At 50.4% G+C, this 14,211-nt stretch overlaps 4 protein-coding genes across 4 annotated transcripts; all 4 read right to left on the reverse strand.

Annotated features, from left to right (window-relative positions):
* Nucleotides 1–2,610: 2,610 nt before the first annotated feature.
* CGCA056_v011834 (Kinesin light chain 3) lies at nucleotides 2,611–3,618 on the reverse strand (the record flags this gene model as incomplete). Its single annotated transcript, XM_037327078.1, has 1 exon — nucleotides 2,611–3,618. The coding sequence occupies one exon, from the start codon at nucleotides 3,616–3,618 to the stop codon at nucleotides 2,611–2,613; it is 1,008 nt and encodes a 335-aa protein (XP_037173962.1).
* Nucleotides 3,619–3,732: 114 nt separating this feature from the next.
* On the reverse strand, nucleotides 3,733–4,304 carry CGCA056_v011835 (uncharacterized protein; the record flags this gene model as incomplete). The annotated part of the gene is made up of 2 exons (XM_037327079.1): nucleotides 3,733–3,988; nucleotides 4,057–4,304. 2 exons carry the CDS (start codon nucleotides 4,302–4,304, stop codon nucleotides 3,733–3,735), a joined length of 504 nt encoding a protein of 167 aa, XP_037174018.1.
* Nucleotides 4,305–5,513: 1,209 nt separating this feature from the next.
* On the reverse strand, nucleotides 5,514–6,649 carry CGCA056_v011836 (uncharacterized protein; the record flags this gene model as incomplete). The annotated part of the gene is made up of 4 exons (XM_037327080.1): nucleotides 5,514–5,517; nucleotides 5,640–5,998; nucleotides 6,057–6,452; nucleotides 6,641–6,649. 4 exons carry the CDS (start codon nucleotides 6,647–6,649, stop codon nucleotides 5,514–5,516), a joined length of 768 nt encoding a protein of 255 aa, XP_037174732.1.
* A 5,334-nt stretch (nucleotides 6,650–11,983) lies between these two features.
* Nucleotides 11,984–12,496, reverse strand: CGCA056_v011837 (uncharacterized protein; the record flags this gene model as incomplete). Its single annotated transcript, XM_037327081.1, has 1 exon — nucleotides 11,984–12,496. One exon carries the CDS (start codon nucleotides 12,494–12,496, stop codon nucleotides 11,984–11,986), a length of 513 nt encoding a protein of 170 aa, XP_037174788.1.
* Between the last annotated feature and the right edge of the window lie 1,715 nt (nucleotides 12,497–14,211).

The raw sequence follows: 14,211 nt of genomic DNA on the forward strand, positions 1-14,211 counted from the left end.
CAACAATGCATCAGGCATGACTAGGAAGACAAACAAACGAGATGGGTTGGCGAACGCCAGCCAGAGTCGTCGGACGAGTCAAAAATCAGGTACTTCCCTGCAGTCCTCACGATGAGAAAGACATCTGCATTGAAGTCTTGCTGAAAATCGCGATGGAATTCGTGAGCCTTTTTAGCCAGATTGAGTTTCCGACGACGCAGCCTTTCCATCTGTCTGGCTCTGACTGCTCGACCTGAGCTCCGAGTAGTCCGCAGGATCACTTTGCAAGGCTTTGTGCCTGTATTCTCGGTGTCGTGGTCAGGGGTGAAAGTGGCTCTTGTGTCAACGGAATCCTGAACGGGCAAGAGCTCTTGCTCAGGCGTGGGTTCGCGACAAAATTGTTCGGTTTGCATGTTTTCGCCCGTGTGCTTAAAGGCCTTGCCCGTGTCTGAGAGCATTTTCTTTCCTTGCATCTCAAGGTGCCTTACGGTGTATATATTATTGGTACCATGAGCAGAGAGAGAACAGAAACTTGGAACATTGAAGTTGGGCGGTCGTTGGCCGACAGCTGGTCCCAGAATAGAACAGCGTTGCTTAAATTAGAAACCCCTAAGCGCTGGATCTCTGAAGGAGAGGATGGCGAACAAATTCTTGTTATATCAATGTTGACAACTGCATTGGAGAACACGATTCTTGTCCCAGACTAGAACGACAATGCAGAACCAACACCTTTATCGTCAGAGCTGCGCTCAGCAAAAGTCTTACTACGTCTGTAGCAAGAATGGGTTCCGTGGATGCTGTGCAGTCGATCCTTGTGATTTGGCTGATTGTCCTGACAACCTCGCCGTCACGCCATTCTCGACCTCTTCGTTTGCGTCAGCTACTACAACCTTTTCTTCCACAACGAGACTCAGTACTACTACGACCCCAAGTACTTCTACCACCTCTGTTGTGACTATCGTGACTGCCGTCACACCTACCGCGTCGATGACGGATTCTAAAGCCGACAGACCCATCATACAGGGCGCGCCACTTTTCATAATTATTCTAGCCATCGCAATTGCTGTCCCCGTGTTAGCCTTCTCATGCTTTCTCTGGTTGCATTCCAGAGACCGAGAGAATGCAGAGGAACAGGTCTCTGCTGAACAGTCTGGATCATTGCCTTGTAGGTTACCACACTGCATATTTACGAAACCTCTAACCTCATGTAGATAATGTTTCGGAACCCCAAACCTACCGGATGGGTGATATTGGGCTTGCAACTACGGCACCTTTATCATCCGCAATAGAAACTGCTATAGCTGAGTTGCCTGATAAGGAATGGTTTGTTGGGAGGAATGATGGCAGCACATCCAACAAGCAGGACTCGCCTCATCCAAGGCCAAATCTGGATGCTACGCCTGCCGAGGTCACGCAGCGGAAGTATGTGACTAGCTGGTCTAACTTCGACTAGACTGCTCTCTGGTAAGCGGATTGGTGACCAGCCTACGCCACATGGATTTGATTACAAGATAGTGTGGCACTGGGTTCTACTCTCTAAGCATAAATAAAGAATGAGCTTTCGCTCGGTCCTGTGGATTCTTCATTTATCAACTTCTTTATTATTACGTTGTAGCACAATGGCTAGTAAATCGGATGCTGAGCCAGAGTTTTCCTACTTCTGTGCCTGGTGCTATCATCCCTTGACGGACCGTGTTCTCCTGACTGCATGCTCTTGCGTGGGTGCATCCCATATCCGCGCCGTTGGGCTTATGCTAACAATAACCAAGGTCATATGTTCAACATGCTGCAGAAACTACCAAGACTACGACTCGTCCGGCAGTCTAATTTGCTCCAAGTACAGTCATCATATCAGAGGCCCGCAAGACACTTGGGTGCTTTATGGCGTGGAGTGTGTGATCTGTCACGATAACTGCGAAAGGCACCTCGTGGCAATTCGTTGCGGTAGCCTACACTGTTTCTCTTTCAAGAATGGCCCCTGACGAGTGCTAGGTCATGTTTTCCACAGTGAATGCCTGCAAGAAGCAGGGCCTCAATTTCTCAACAAATGTCCTTACTGCCAGACAGAGGGTTCAGGAAAGCAGCTGCGGGTGAATCCAACTTATTCGGCTTTGCAGAAGCACGGCAAGCCAGACGAGGTAGAAAAGACCACTAGTGAGAAAATACGGCAATTGAAGCGCGAGCAACAACGTTGCCTGTTGCGCCTGCAATTAGAGGGGGCTTTGAAGCATGAGAGGGAGCTGCGAAGGGAATATCATCTATGGTGGACTCAAGAGCCCAAACACGAGCCCCTGTAATTTGACTTTATCAACTCAAACTAAGTCCTAGTTGTGTTATACAGTAAAAGGCGTAATGGGCTTCGCTAAATAATTGACTTAAAACAGTTAGTAGTGGTGGCGTGGGGTATGGGTTTGTGAGGTTCGCCCTCTAATCTTGATCACTCATGCCCCTTTTTGCTGAGTTTTTGCTGAGTTGTACTCTCCAGTCTGAGAGAGCTGAGGTGGAAGATATAGTGTCTGTATGATCTACACTGAGAACAATTTGTCTCAGGCGAACAAAATTCTGCAGCAATTGAATTGCGCCTTTCCGTCGTTCCAGATCTTTCCAAGTGAAGGCCAGATTATGCAGGCTTCACAGCGTGTCGGAATGCTCCTCTCCAAGCACCCTCTTTCTCGTCTCCATCACCCGCACCTCCAGCTCCTCAGCCTCCTTCCATCGGCCTTGCTTCCTGTATGTTGACGCCAGGTTGGCCGTGCTCGTCAGCGTAGAGGGATTCTCCTCCCCTAGTCTTTCCGTCCTGATCCTAACAGCGTTTTGTACTAAGACCTCCGCCTTGGAATAGTTGCCAAGCATCACTAAGTACCAAGACACATTTGTTAATAGCTCGCTCCATTGTAGTTGGTTGCGTTCATCTGATGGCCTTTTGTCTAATACCAGCTGTATGTGGGGCATCAGGGTTTGACACTGCTGCCACGTTTTGAATACGCCTGATGGAAAGTGTTGTGAGGCCGATTGAAGAAAGAGTGTCTTCCATTGGTCTCGGAAACCATATTCTGAGATCCAAACCTTCGTGCAAAATTGCACCAGCGAGTGCATCTCCAAGAAACCTGGCACAGCTGTCATGGTAACGAGTGAGTAGCCCCGGAGCATATCCAGGTCATCCTCAAAGTCGTCGCTACTGGTTTCACCATGCTCATCGTCGCTCTCTTTAGAACCTATGCTGCCACTACTGTAGTTATGCAGCATATACACGGGGATGTTTTGCGCCTGAAAGTAGCTCATGAGCGAAAGAAGGTCGGCTGCCCTGGGCTGCTCACGTTTGATCTGCTCAAACGTCACCTGCCATGTCACTACGACGGAGTTAGATACGCCTTCATAGCGTTGGATATCCCCTCTATCACTGCGAAGGAGGGTGTCCTTTCGCCTTTCACTGTTGTGGAATTCCTCTAAATATGAATCGACGGTTACTTGAGGACTTCGTCTGTGAATGTACGCCGCTGCCTGGCTTACAGCGAGAGGGATGCACTCAAGGGTGCGTAAAAGGCGTAATGCGGTAGCCTCGTTGAAATTGCGGCCTAGCTTGCTTTGTAGAAGCTGCAGAGCCTGTTCTTTCTCCATTGTTGGGACTGTGTAGACCATCTTGACGTTACCCGTTAACCTCTCTGCAGCGTCCCGGCTGCGCGACGTAACGAGAATCTTGCTCTTGGTTCTCTTAGGAAGATACGATAGGTACGTTTCGATACCATCCTTAGATCATAGCATCTTAACATCATCTGCGTTGTCGATAATCATGAGCCACGGGCTCACGTCCTCTCGCTGCAGCCACTTGCGGACTAGCGCTAGGATATTGACGTCAGGATCGTGGCGACCTGGAAGTGCCAGGACGTCTGCCATAGACCGGTAGGACTCTTCAAATGTCGCTTTGGTATTGGCGTTGACCCAGAAGATACTGGTTTTGGGTGAGGTGGCGTGTAGTTTGTGAGCGAACTGGATGGCCATCTGGGATTTGCTGCGCCTGTGTTAGTGGGGGCTTTTGAATACAGCTATTGAGACGCACCCGAATCCACCCATGCCCACAAGAGCGAAGCGGCTATTAGGTCCCGCATACTGCTCTTCAATCCATGTCCAGGTGTCGGGCCGGTATCGGGCAAGGCCGCAATGACAACGTTATGGCTACCGATGCTGCCTAAAACATAGCTATTGTTGTCGTGCGTGGCTACCTGTTGTGGCGGTCCATGCTCCTCGTCAAGGAAAGCTCGGGCGGCGACAGACTCGGCAGTGACAGCACATATCCAAGCGACAGTGTATGCTTTGGGATCAGACATGATCGATACTTGAGGGAGGACAACTGAAGGATGTAGCAAAGATGGCGTCGGAAACAGCAGAAAGACATGCAAAAGAACGCCGAGCGGAGATGGGGGTTTCAAGTATTTGATGTACTTCGGACACGATCAGGCTGGCGCTAGTTCAAAGACAGGATTGAGGTGTCTGGGGGCTGCACTGCTGGTTGATTGGTGAAGCGCATGCTGACAATGCCTCTTGATATAAAGACCGAGAACCAACCAAGCCGTTCCATAATGTGTAGGCATGCGCATTGCGGCGATGGCCTGTTCGTGCATGGCATGGCGGTGCTGTTATTGGCACGTTAGGCGATATAAGTGCTGCGAAGTGGAAAAAGATGACGAATGCCTGCCACTCACGAATGAACATAAGCGGGGTGGGTGTAAGATGGATTGCCCTATCGTCCGGCTCCCAAGACTGAGATGAGGCTGTGTGGTGGCTTCAGAACCCTTATCGCGACCGGTGCTCCTGCATGAAAATTAGGCAAGGCAAGACAGTACTGGAGCTGTTCTTTCAGTACTTAGCGGGTACAGCTGTAATATGCTATCCCATGTTAAATGTGACCCCACACTACCCCGACAAAAGATATTAACTACGAGCTGTACATATGTAACTGTGGGTTGATTACGTTGGGGGTGCTGGCCGGCGTAGCTATATAGTGCAGAACAGAGGGTAATGATACCAGAGGTATTATTACCGAAGCTTTTGCTTTGTGCCACAGTTGGTTGCCCTGACCCGCTCGTAACATTTGCCTTCTAGAGACTCTCCCTTCGTCGTATATAATAGCTATTCACTATCCGCACTTAATCTCTTACTTCTGAATAACTATGCTTAGGTTTATATACAGTATTTCCCTGGCTGAGTATTTAGGTTTCTTGATTATCGCACCGACCGTGGAATTGGGGTGGAGTGCGGGCTGCACAGCATTTCACTCTGGAGGGAATTCCACTACTTGGTGCGCTTCTTTTTTTTTCTTGCCATTCTTGGAAGCTGTTAGCCATTCGAACGTGAGTTCTGGCATGGGCTTCACTGCGATCATGGTTGGGAGTGATTTTCTCTTGGTGCTTTGGTCTATCGCACTGTAATACATTTGTGCGTGGTTCCCTCCCACGCAAAGCATTATCGTCCTCGCTATGTGATGGCTTTCTAGCCCTCAATAAGACACTATATCAGTCGTGTTCCTCCCTGCCCCCTCACCTCGTTGTTAGCCTTATGACTGTGAGTGTGTCCGTCGGCCTTCCATGCCCTGCATTCTTCTAGCTTGAATCCAACCGTCGAGACTTGTTGGAGCCTGTGGCGTGGCCACCGGCCGGGCCTACTTTTGTGATGTCGAGGAGCTTAGGTAAATCTCCCTGGGGATGATGGGAGACTCAGGCCACGCAGGCCGGTCATTCGAGAGGATGCCTGGGGGCGGTAGTGCCCGTCCATGGCTATGGTCCAAGTGGATGCCACCGTAGATGTGATGAGGGACGATGTTTGAGTTCTTGTCCTCCAGGGGAGGTGGATACAGCACCCCATGGGGGAAGTGGCCGTTGATGACGCCAATCCGTGTGGAAGGGGGGCCATGGGGCGCCGTCGCGTGGCTGCCGGGTGTGGACTGGACCGGCGTGGCAGGGTACTTTGACCAGTGCGTGCAGTCATGCATCCGGTCCGTGGTCAGGACCAAGGTACAGCTTGTCTGTACAGACACCAGGCGTTAGTGACGATGTATAGGGAGTGGTTGATCATCCATACACCTTCAGGTTGTTGCGGGGGAGATATCCACACCAGCTGTAGAGGGTGAAGTTCTGGATGTTAATTAGATGGTGAAAGTTGGGCTTCTTGGAAGGCCGGGGCCTGCGCTGGGGAAACCAGATATAGATATAGAGGTTGGCCGCCTTGATGAAGTCGGGCTGTTTGTCGCTGCGGAAAACGGCGTCGTACAGGCGGGCGAGGTCGGCCTGGTCAGCGAACTGCCAGACGTTCGGAAGGTGACACTTGACGGGGTTGCTGAAGTCGAAGGTGTTGCCCACCGTCCTACAAGGAGAGACCTTCAGACGTTGCTCCTTCTGAGTGGCGGTGGTGTCGAGGAGATCGATGAAGGTTCTGAGGGTGTTGTGGCTGGGATCGTTGTGGGGGAGGATGTCTGTCTCCTAGAAGATTAACCTCCCCTCCTCCCCTCCTCCCCTCCTCCCCTTATCGGTGGTGTGCTACAATTGCATCGGTCGGTGCGGCGTGACCTTGCCGTCGAGTGTGCATCCATGCGTCGTCACCACTGTGATAAGTGGCCTAGTTGGTGCAGCGAATTTCTAAAGCTGCTTCAAGATGCTTGAGTCTGTACCTTCGTCATAATCCAAAGACAGCTTGCTTGGCAATGCGAGTGGCTTTGTGACGGGCGATAAGTCACGCATTAGAGCGTTCAGGGTGCTTCCGTAGTACTTACGACGTGGACCAACCGACAGCCACTAATAAGATCAGGGCGAACCAAGCATGGCGGTGGAGCCTTCACCGGCTGCAGGCTTGCATCACGCAAGTCACAGAAACCCCAAGAGAGGATACATCGAGCTCGAACAGCCGGCTTGCTGAGTGATTCATCATGCTGACCGATACTGTGAGTAGAGTCGTTAGGTTCTGTCTGTCTGCGGGGAGCGCTTCCGGATTCAGGGCAAGTGCCTCCATGCAGCCAAGATCATTATCAGTTCACTTTAGGGCGTGCATTCACAAGTAGGCATTTATAGGTGGAACAATCTGTAAGAAGGTGCAATATAGCGGTATAGACCAAATACATAAGAGACCTTGGATGGCTATGTAGGGGCGTTTTGCTACCAGAAGCATGTTAGTATCAACCATGGCGAAGAAGAAGACACTCAAGACGGAGACGCAGGAACAGCATAAGTTCTCTGCCAGCGGCGAGGCTCTTGATGTTGGACCTGCAGTGTCGTAAGCCTCATCCTTTAACTGACATAGAATATTCAACTAACGTTCAAAGCCCTTACATGAGCCCGAGCTGCAAGATCTACTTCAAAACCGGACAGCCGTTCACGGTTCCACGGGACCTCATCCGTGTGAGCGTCGAGCTTGACGAGGTCTGTAGTGACTTCAACGAGATCCACATCGAAGATGTGCCGGACGAAGCAGGCCATGTACTTGTCCACTACCTTTACACGGGTACTTGGCAAACCCTCAATAAGAGACATTCACTACACGACTCCAAAGTGTTAACCCAGTTCGAAATCAGTGTACATGTCTACGCTGCTGCCCGAGCCTACGGCCTCTCAGGTTTAGTCGATGTTGCCAAGGGAAACATCTCTCGTCTTGCAAAAACGTTACCTGCGCTGGATGTCATCGTCTTGGCTGCTGGTGGATGCGAACTCCTGCTGGACGATGACTTGTGGTTCTTGGGCTTTATCAAGATGCGTGTTGAGGACCTGTTCGAAGACCCAGCTTCCCTTAATCGGTCAGTCTTTCTAGGGTGCTGTCATGGCGCTTCGACGTACTCCAAGATGTTGGCCAAAAGCATGGTTCAGATATGCTGCGAGAACTCGGTTTCTCTCAAGTCGGCCGAGTCTAGGGTTCTATCTCCGCCTAAAATACCCACTGTTTCGGAGCCCGATGCCACAGCCTCGACCGAGTCGCCACAAACGACACCGGACTTAGCCTCAGAGCCGGAGCCTGAGGTTGCCCCGGAGGCTGAAGCGGAACCAACGGCAGAGGTGGCGCTTGAGTCCGAGGTCGTCCTGCCAGAGCCCGAGCCGGAAGCAGTCATACTGGAGCGCGAACCCATACCGGAGCCCGAGCTCGAGTGCAAGCCTGAGCCAACAATGGAGGCTGCAGAAGATCTTGAATTTCCGATACTATCTAAAAAGTCCAAGAAGAAGGGCAAGAAATTGAAGAAGGCGGAAATCCAGGAGGTGATTTGTGCGTACAGGGCAGCGCATGTTGTTGATGGCGGATGGGAAGATTGTTCCAACTGTCGGGAATACGTGGGCACCTTATCGTCATCTTACCAGTCAAGAAAGAGTAGTTCATTGTGGAACGGGATATAAAGCGACAGTCAGTTAGACGATACAATTTTGAATACTGGCATCGATGCTCGCTATTAGACGAGGAGACTGGCCAACTTACCATTCCGCCTACTTTACATTTTTTTGCAACCCGTTCTGATCTTTGTTTTCTCCTTCCCCAGAAAACACGCAAACTACGGTTTCTAGCTGGATTGGTTGTGCTTCGACGATGACGACATTCTTGGTGCCTGTCACATAGGAAGCATTTCGCTGCTGGGAGGAGAGGAGAGGCGCGGCGGGGCGGCGACCACTTGAGCAGGGCTCAATTTCGTATGGACTCCCTAAAACACTTGTGAATGCGAGCAGCCAAAATTGCGGTTTTCACCTACCTGCGCGGGAAAGGCTAGGCACCCTACAACCAAAGAGAAATTCATTTTTCATTCACAGTTAATTTATCCAAGATATAGCAGTTTATTCATTCTCTTTCATGTGCAAAACTGTTCGAATGGTCCCAAAATTTCATCCTCTCATAAACCCCAGCCCATACTGTCGATCATCTTGTGTCCAATCGACCGTAGAGAAGTTACATTATTTTCATTACTGCTTTGTCCCTAATTCTCTTTTCCTCAATGCGTTTAGCTCCAGAAATTAATCGAGCATCTAGAACTGGCTTGCTTTTGATCCAATCTTGAATTGATTTCATGCGACGATACTGCAACTTGTAAATGTCTATCTGCAGAGCGGTAATCTCCTCCACTGATCCTCGGTGACGCTCATGTTCGCAGAGATCTTCCAACTTCGAAAACCCTAGAACCTGGCCTGTTGGAAGTCGTGTATGGGTAAGACGATAGACAGTGACCGCAGCACGATCTTTGTTTTCCTGAGTATTCTCCTCCAACCAGTGCTCCAAGATGTCCACCTCATCCATTGTGAGATAACCCCGAGGTAAGAACGCGCGTCCATTTCCCTCCTGATCTCCCATGCGCTCCACTTCCTCCAGGTCTCTCTGATTCACCCAAACTAGCTCTGACCGACCCATGATGGTAGGTATATCGCACGGAAGGGGAAGAACAACGATCAGTTAAAGGTAGGTAAGGAACTGGTATGTAAAAGGAAAGGAAAGATGTCTAATGGAGAGGAGGAACGCGTGGTATTTATAGACACTGATCAGTCCTCGAAAGCCATGGAATGGTATCGAAGGTCTGCTTACACCATCTTGCATCATCAGTGATGCTTCCTGGCTTATTAACGGTTTATTAGACAATTTCGCATCATGATATATGGCAGTGCATAATACATACGCAATACGGGACATGTGACCATTTAGAAGGTGAGTCACAGCCAAAGTAGTCGTATTCTAGCCTATTAGCTTCCGCTGTTTACCAGTCGGGCAAAGGTCATGGAAGATGGAGGGTGGCATTGGGTTTCAGTATGAACAAAGACGCGTCCTTGTGACTAGTTACGCGATTCGTCTGGTCATGAGAATGAGACACGATTGCACGTGATTACGTGAGAATCAACAGAACAGATGACCAATTTGATGGTGTGCTGTTACTCGGGGGCCAAGAGCCAAGAGTGATCACATAAGCTTTGTGGGATTGTTTCACAAAACGGACGCGACCCCTCTTATCCAGACGCGTTTTCGTTTTCTCTTCTTCATCCAAGCAGAACAGGAGAGGCAGTGCCACCTTCACTTGACCTGAGAGTTTGAGTACTGCGTTTAGTGCCATTTGAAGCCGACGAGGTAGCCGACGAGGACGCTGAGGAGCGGCACATTGGCAATCATGGGTTTTACTTCTAATTCATTTTCTGAGTTCGGACGATGCGGAGACATGCCCCATCAGTCGCGTTTTCGAGGGGTTAGGCGTATCACTAACAAGAACAGAGAAAACTATGAGTGTGAGCACGGCATCTTATTACGTCTAAAACAGAGTAAGATATCTTCGTTTTACTGCGTTCCCGTTTGTGAACCATATTAACTAAATTGTCAAGTTTTTAGATGTCCAGCTCCGAAAGACAGAAGATGCGAAGCCTTCATCTGGTACGACCATGAGGACATCGTACGCCCGCATATACCCATTCGAAGACAACAAAGTTTTCGCATTTTACGATGCATTAGACAGTTAGGCTCGGAAGCAACAGGAATAAGAAGACGTAGGAGAACGGTTTCGAGATTACGCAAAGAGAAGGTTGATACTGAGGAAAAGTTCATGAAACCCGGCAGTCCCGTTGAAGGCGGATTCGAAGAAAAAGGGCGGGAGGAAGGCGCCGTAGCCAGCTGCAGCACAGATGAGATAGGATGTTCCTGGAATGGGAGAGTGAACTGAAGAATGCATCGCATTTCCCTAACGTCAATAAAGTCTAGGACTCGTTGGACGAGCGACTGCAGCTTGTCAGTGACTGATTGCGAACACGACATGACCTGGTGGATCCCGTTTTTCTCTCCTTTAACTTCTTATGCAAGTTGCCAAAATTGATTTTGCGTTCGTTTTTTGGTGAGATGGTAGCGGGGAGGGATGAGGACACTGCTAGAAGGTGACCAGAGGAACGGGACGAGGCGGGACGTGGCGAGTGCGGGCGGCGGGGCCTGCTCTCAGCGTATCTGCCTGCATTTGGGTTGCTCTGAATTTTGAGGGTGCGCGTGATTTATTGTCTGTGGTGCCGGTTTATATAGCTATTTTTATGAGGATAAAGTAAAGACAAACAGGTTTATGCGCAGAATGGTTACATTAGTGCATTAAACTTTGAAATTTGAATTTCTAGACCCTGTTTAAGAGGCAAAGCATTTTACCAGGCCACCTGAATGACGTTTAGTTCCTAGCAGATTATGACAAGCTTGGGGGTATGTGATCGCAGATGGGACTTGGCGACTTGGTGGCCCGTCCTCTAACCAACTGACCCGTTATCGTTGTTGCTTGACCTGATCATGGGGAGAGATGCTGCAGAGCCACGGGAATCGTCATAATTCCGAATTCGTCCGACGTGCTACTAAGGTGGACCTCACTACTTCCGTTCCTTGAGGGTACTCGCGACAAAAGACCACTTGTGCCCCTCGACCATGAGATCCGGGAGGAACTCCAGGACAGAAAAGCCCTGATCCCGATCTCGGAACAGATTTCTCCACTTCGCCGCGTTCGGCAGCGTCGCCTTGTCCAGGTGTCCGAGGCCAGAGGTCGGGCTCCGTAGGTCCGCCTTCCACCCGGCCGTGGCTTTCTAGCCAGTAGGCTACCGGTTACCCGCCGTATCAGAAGTGGGATCCATATTGACAGGTCGCAGAGACACCTAAAATTCTGGGACCACCCGAGCGGGCACCACTCAATGCGTCACCGATCAAGTTTTAATCTAACGTCAAGCTCGTGAGACAGCGCCGTCAATGGTTACAACGTCGGGCTCAGCACTAGTAGGCTTGTGGCTGCCTGTCCCTTCGTCCTGACATTCGTAAGATGTTGTCCCTATTCACAATAGAGATATGGATTTAATAGAGTGTGGTATGCCTCATTCTTTAGCAGCCCCCTTTCTGTCCTAATCTATAACACAGTCCTCCATTGCAATCCCCTGCCTACTAACCGACTCCATTGTCAAGCTGAGATGAACTGCACCACAGTTGGGCCTCCACGTTGTCGAATATCCTGATGCGGCGAGTCGATGATGTCAAGAACCCATGGCAGGCCACCCCAGGCCTAGTTCGAATTGCGGCCGGTAGCGAGGTAGTAGAGGCCTGAGCCCCCTCTTGTCTCAGCAAGCCGTATGTCCTCGTCTTCCTCCATAGTGCTGTTTGACTTGAAAGTATCGACCAGGTGGCCGAAGGCGAAGATGGTTGTGTCAATGACGAAGTCCTTGTCGATGTTGTACTCGTTGTAGCTCCGGTTGAGCTTGGGGATCTGCAGCAAGGACGCGGAAGTGCTGGGGCTCTTGGAGCCGTGGTCGAGGCGATCTTGAAAGAAGGTGATGTAGAGGCTGGCCAGCGACCGCCCTCCAGAGTCCTCCGTCACGAAGGCTGTATCTCTCATGTTCTTGACCGTCTTGTGACCCTCGGTGTTGGTGGCTAGCTCGATCTGCCAAAGTAGGGCTCCTGGGTTGATCTCCTTGTTGGTTGTGTGGTCGAAGAAGCTGAAGAGGTTCAGCTCGTACAGGGTGCGAGCCGGCCAATGCTCGTCTTTGATCACGCCGCTCACCATGATGAAGCTGGTCATGTTGGGGTCTGTCAGGACGACCTTGTGGGTGGTGGTGGCGGGTTGCTTGATTGGAAGGATGCGTCTCTTTACGATGGTGAAGTGCTAGGTCTCGTCACCGGCAAGGAAGGCACGAAGGCGTTCGACCGGATCGGCAGAAGTGGGCGTTGCTATTCTGGGCAATCTGTGAAGTCTACACGCTTTCTAATGCGATAAGAATATGAAGATAGGGGGATGGACACTTAATTTTTGAGAGGCGTTGAGGTAGATAGGACGGTCGGGTGGTTGAAAGACTGGAGGTTGTTGATATGTTTGAAGAGGGTTACAAACTTGCGGGTGGACGAGAGAATCGTCGGTAGGACAAAAGGAAGGGGCACCTCTCTCGCTTGCGCCTTCCGGCTGATTATTTGGGCAGGTCGCCAGGCAAGTAAGCTAGAGCGGCTGTTGTGGTCCCTATGGTTGAGCAAGGGGCAGGTGCCGTCTGATCTGGAACGTCCCGGTATAGAACTAGCCCGTATGATGTGTTTGACGGCGTTTCAGCAATTCTCGGGGTGCTCCTGCTTCTGTAGCTTTTATTCGCGGTAATTGAGTTCTCACAAATAGATACTGCTCACTCACACTGCCAGTATACTTTCCAGGACGTCTGTAACGGGCTTGGCCTGTGGTAGGCCTCATCGAGACTTATGGCCACGAGTGGCGCAAGGCCCAAGGGCAAAGACATCAATGTCTAGGGCAAGGGCAAGGACATCAAGGATCAAGGCAAAGACAACGTGTATTTAAGACACTAGGAAACCTGACGGAGAACAAGAGAAGACTTCCTCCTCACTTGAGGATTCTCGTATGAGAAGGGAGTACGAGTTGCAAAGATACTACTACCGTCCCGTTACAACTTCATATATACGAGTGTTGTGCTACGGAGGACTGCCAGTGGCTTTATTGTACATCTAGCCCCCCCTATGTAGCAGAATCAGGTGTCAGCTTTGGGAGCTAAAATTAAGTGTAGACGTCGTCTGCAGACTCAAAGGATGAGACCAAAGGATGAGACGTCCCCCACCGAGCTCAACCCTCTCAATTAGGTAGATCCTGCTTCCTCTCCTTTAGCTTCTTCCACAATCTGCCACTATTCAGTCTATGTTTGTTATTTAGTAGAAGGGAGGGATGGGGATACTGCCAGAAGGCTGCCAGAATGGGACCAGATGGGCTAGGTGGGATGAGACGTAGCGTGAGCGGGCGGCAGGCCTGCTCAGCGTATTCGCATGAGATGGGTGGTAGGGACAGCTAGTTATTGTTATGAGGATGAGAAAAAGATAATGAGGACTGCACGCAGAATGCTTACAGTATAAAACCTGGAATACGGCCTTTTGTTTAGTCCACAACAATACATCATTTTCTTGGAGCGCAAATTGGCTGGTTATTAGTCTCATGTTGATCCTATCTGCGATGCAGGTGGCGTTGTTACAGAGCGGTTTGGACAGGATATGCGCTTCTAGAAGATCTCTTACGGAATAGCATTGACATCAACAGGCTTTGTCGTAGCTAGTGCTCTTCATATTCCCTGTGGCTGCAACGGTCTGATACGACAAAAACGCTAGCTCCTAGCACCTTGCCAAATCGGATATTCAGCGGGTGCAAGATGGCTGTCGGGTGCTGGCCCAACGAAAGATATGCAACGCGAGCGGTTTTGCTTGCATGCAAACCTGAGTATCAGTTCATTATCTAGGCGCCCCGCCGCCTCT

Source organism: Colletotrichum aenigma (genome assembly GCF_013390185.1).
Source record: "Colletotrichum aenigma strain Cg56 chromosome Unknown KSG_Cg56_contig08, whole genome shotgun sequence".
Classification (NCBI taxonomy): domain Eukaryota; kingdom Fungi; phylum Ascomycota; class Sordariomycetes; order Glomerellales; family Glomerellaceae; genus Colletotrichum; species Colletotrichum aenigma.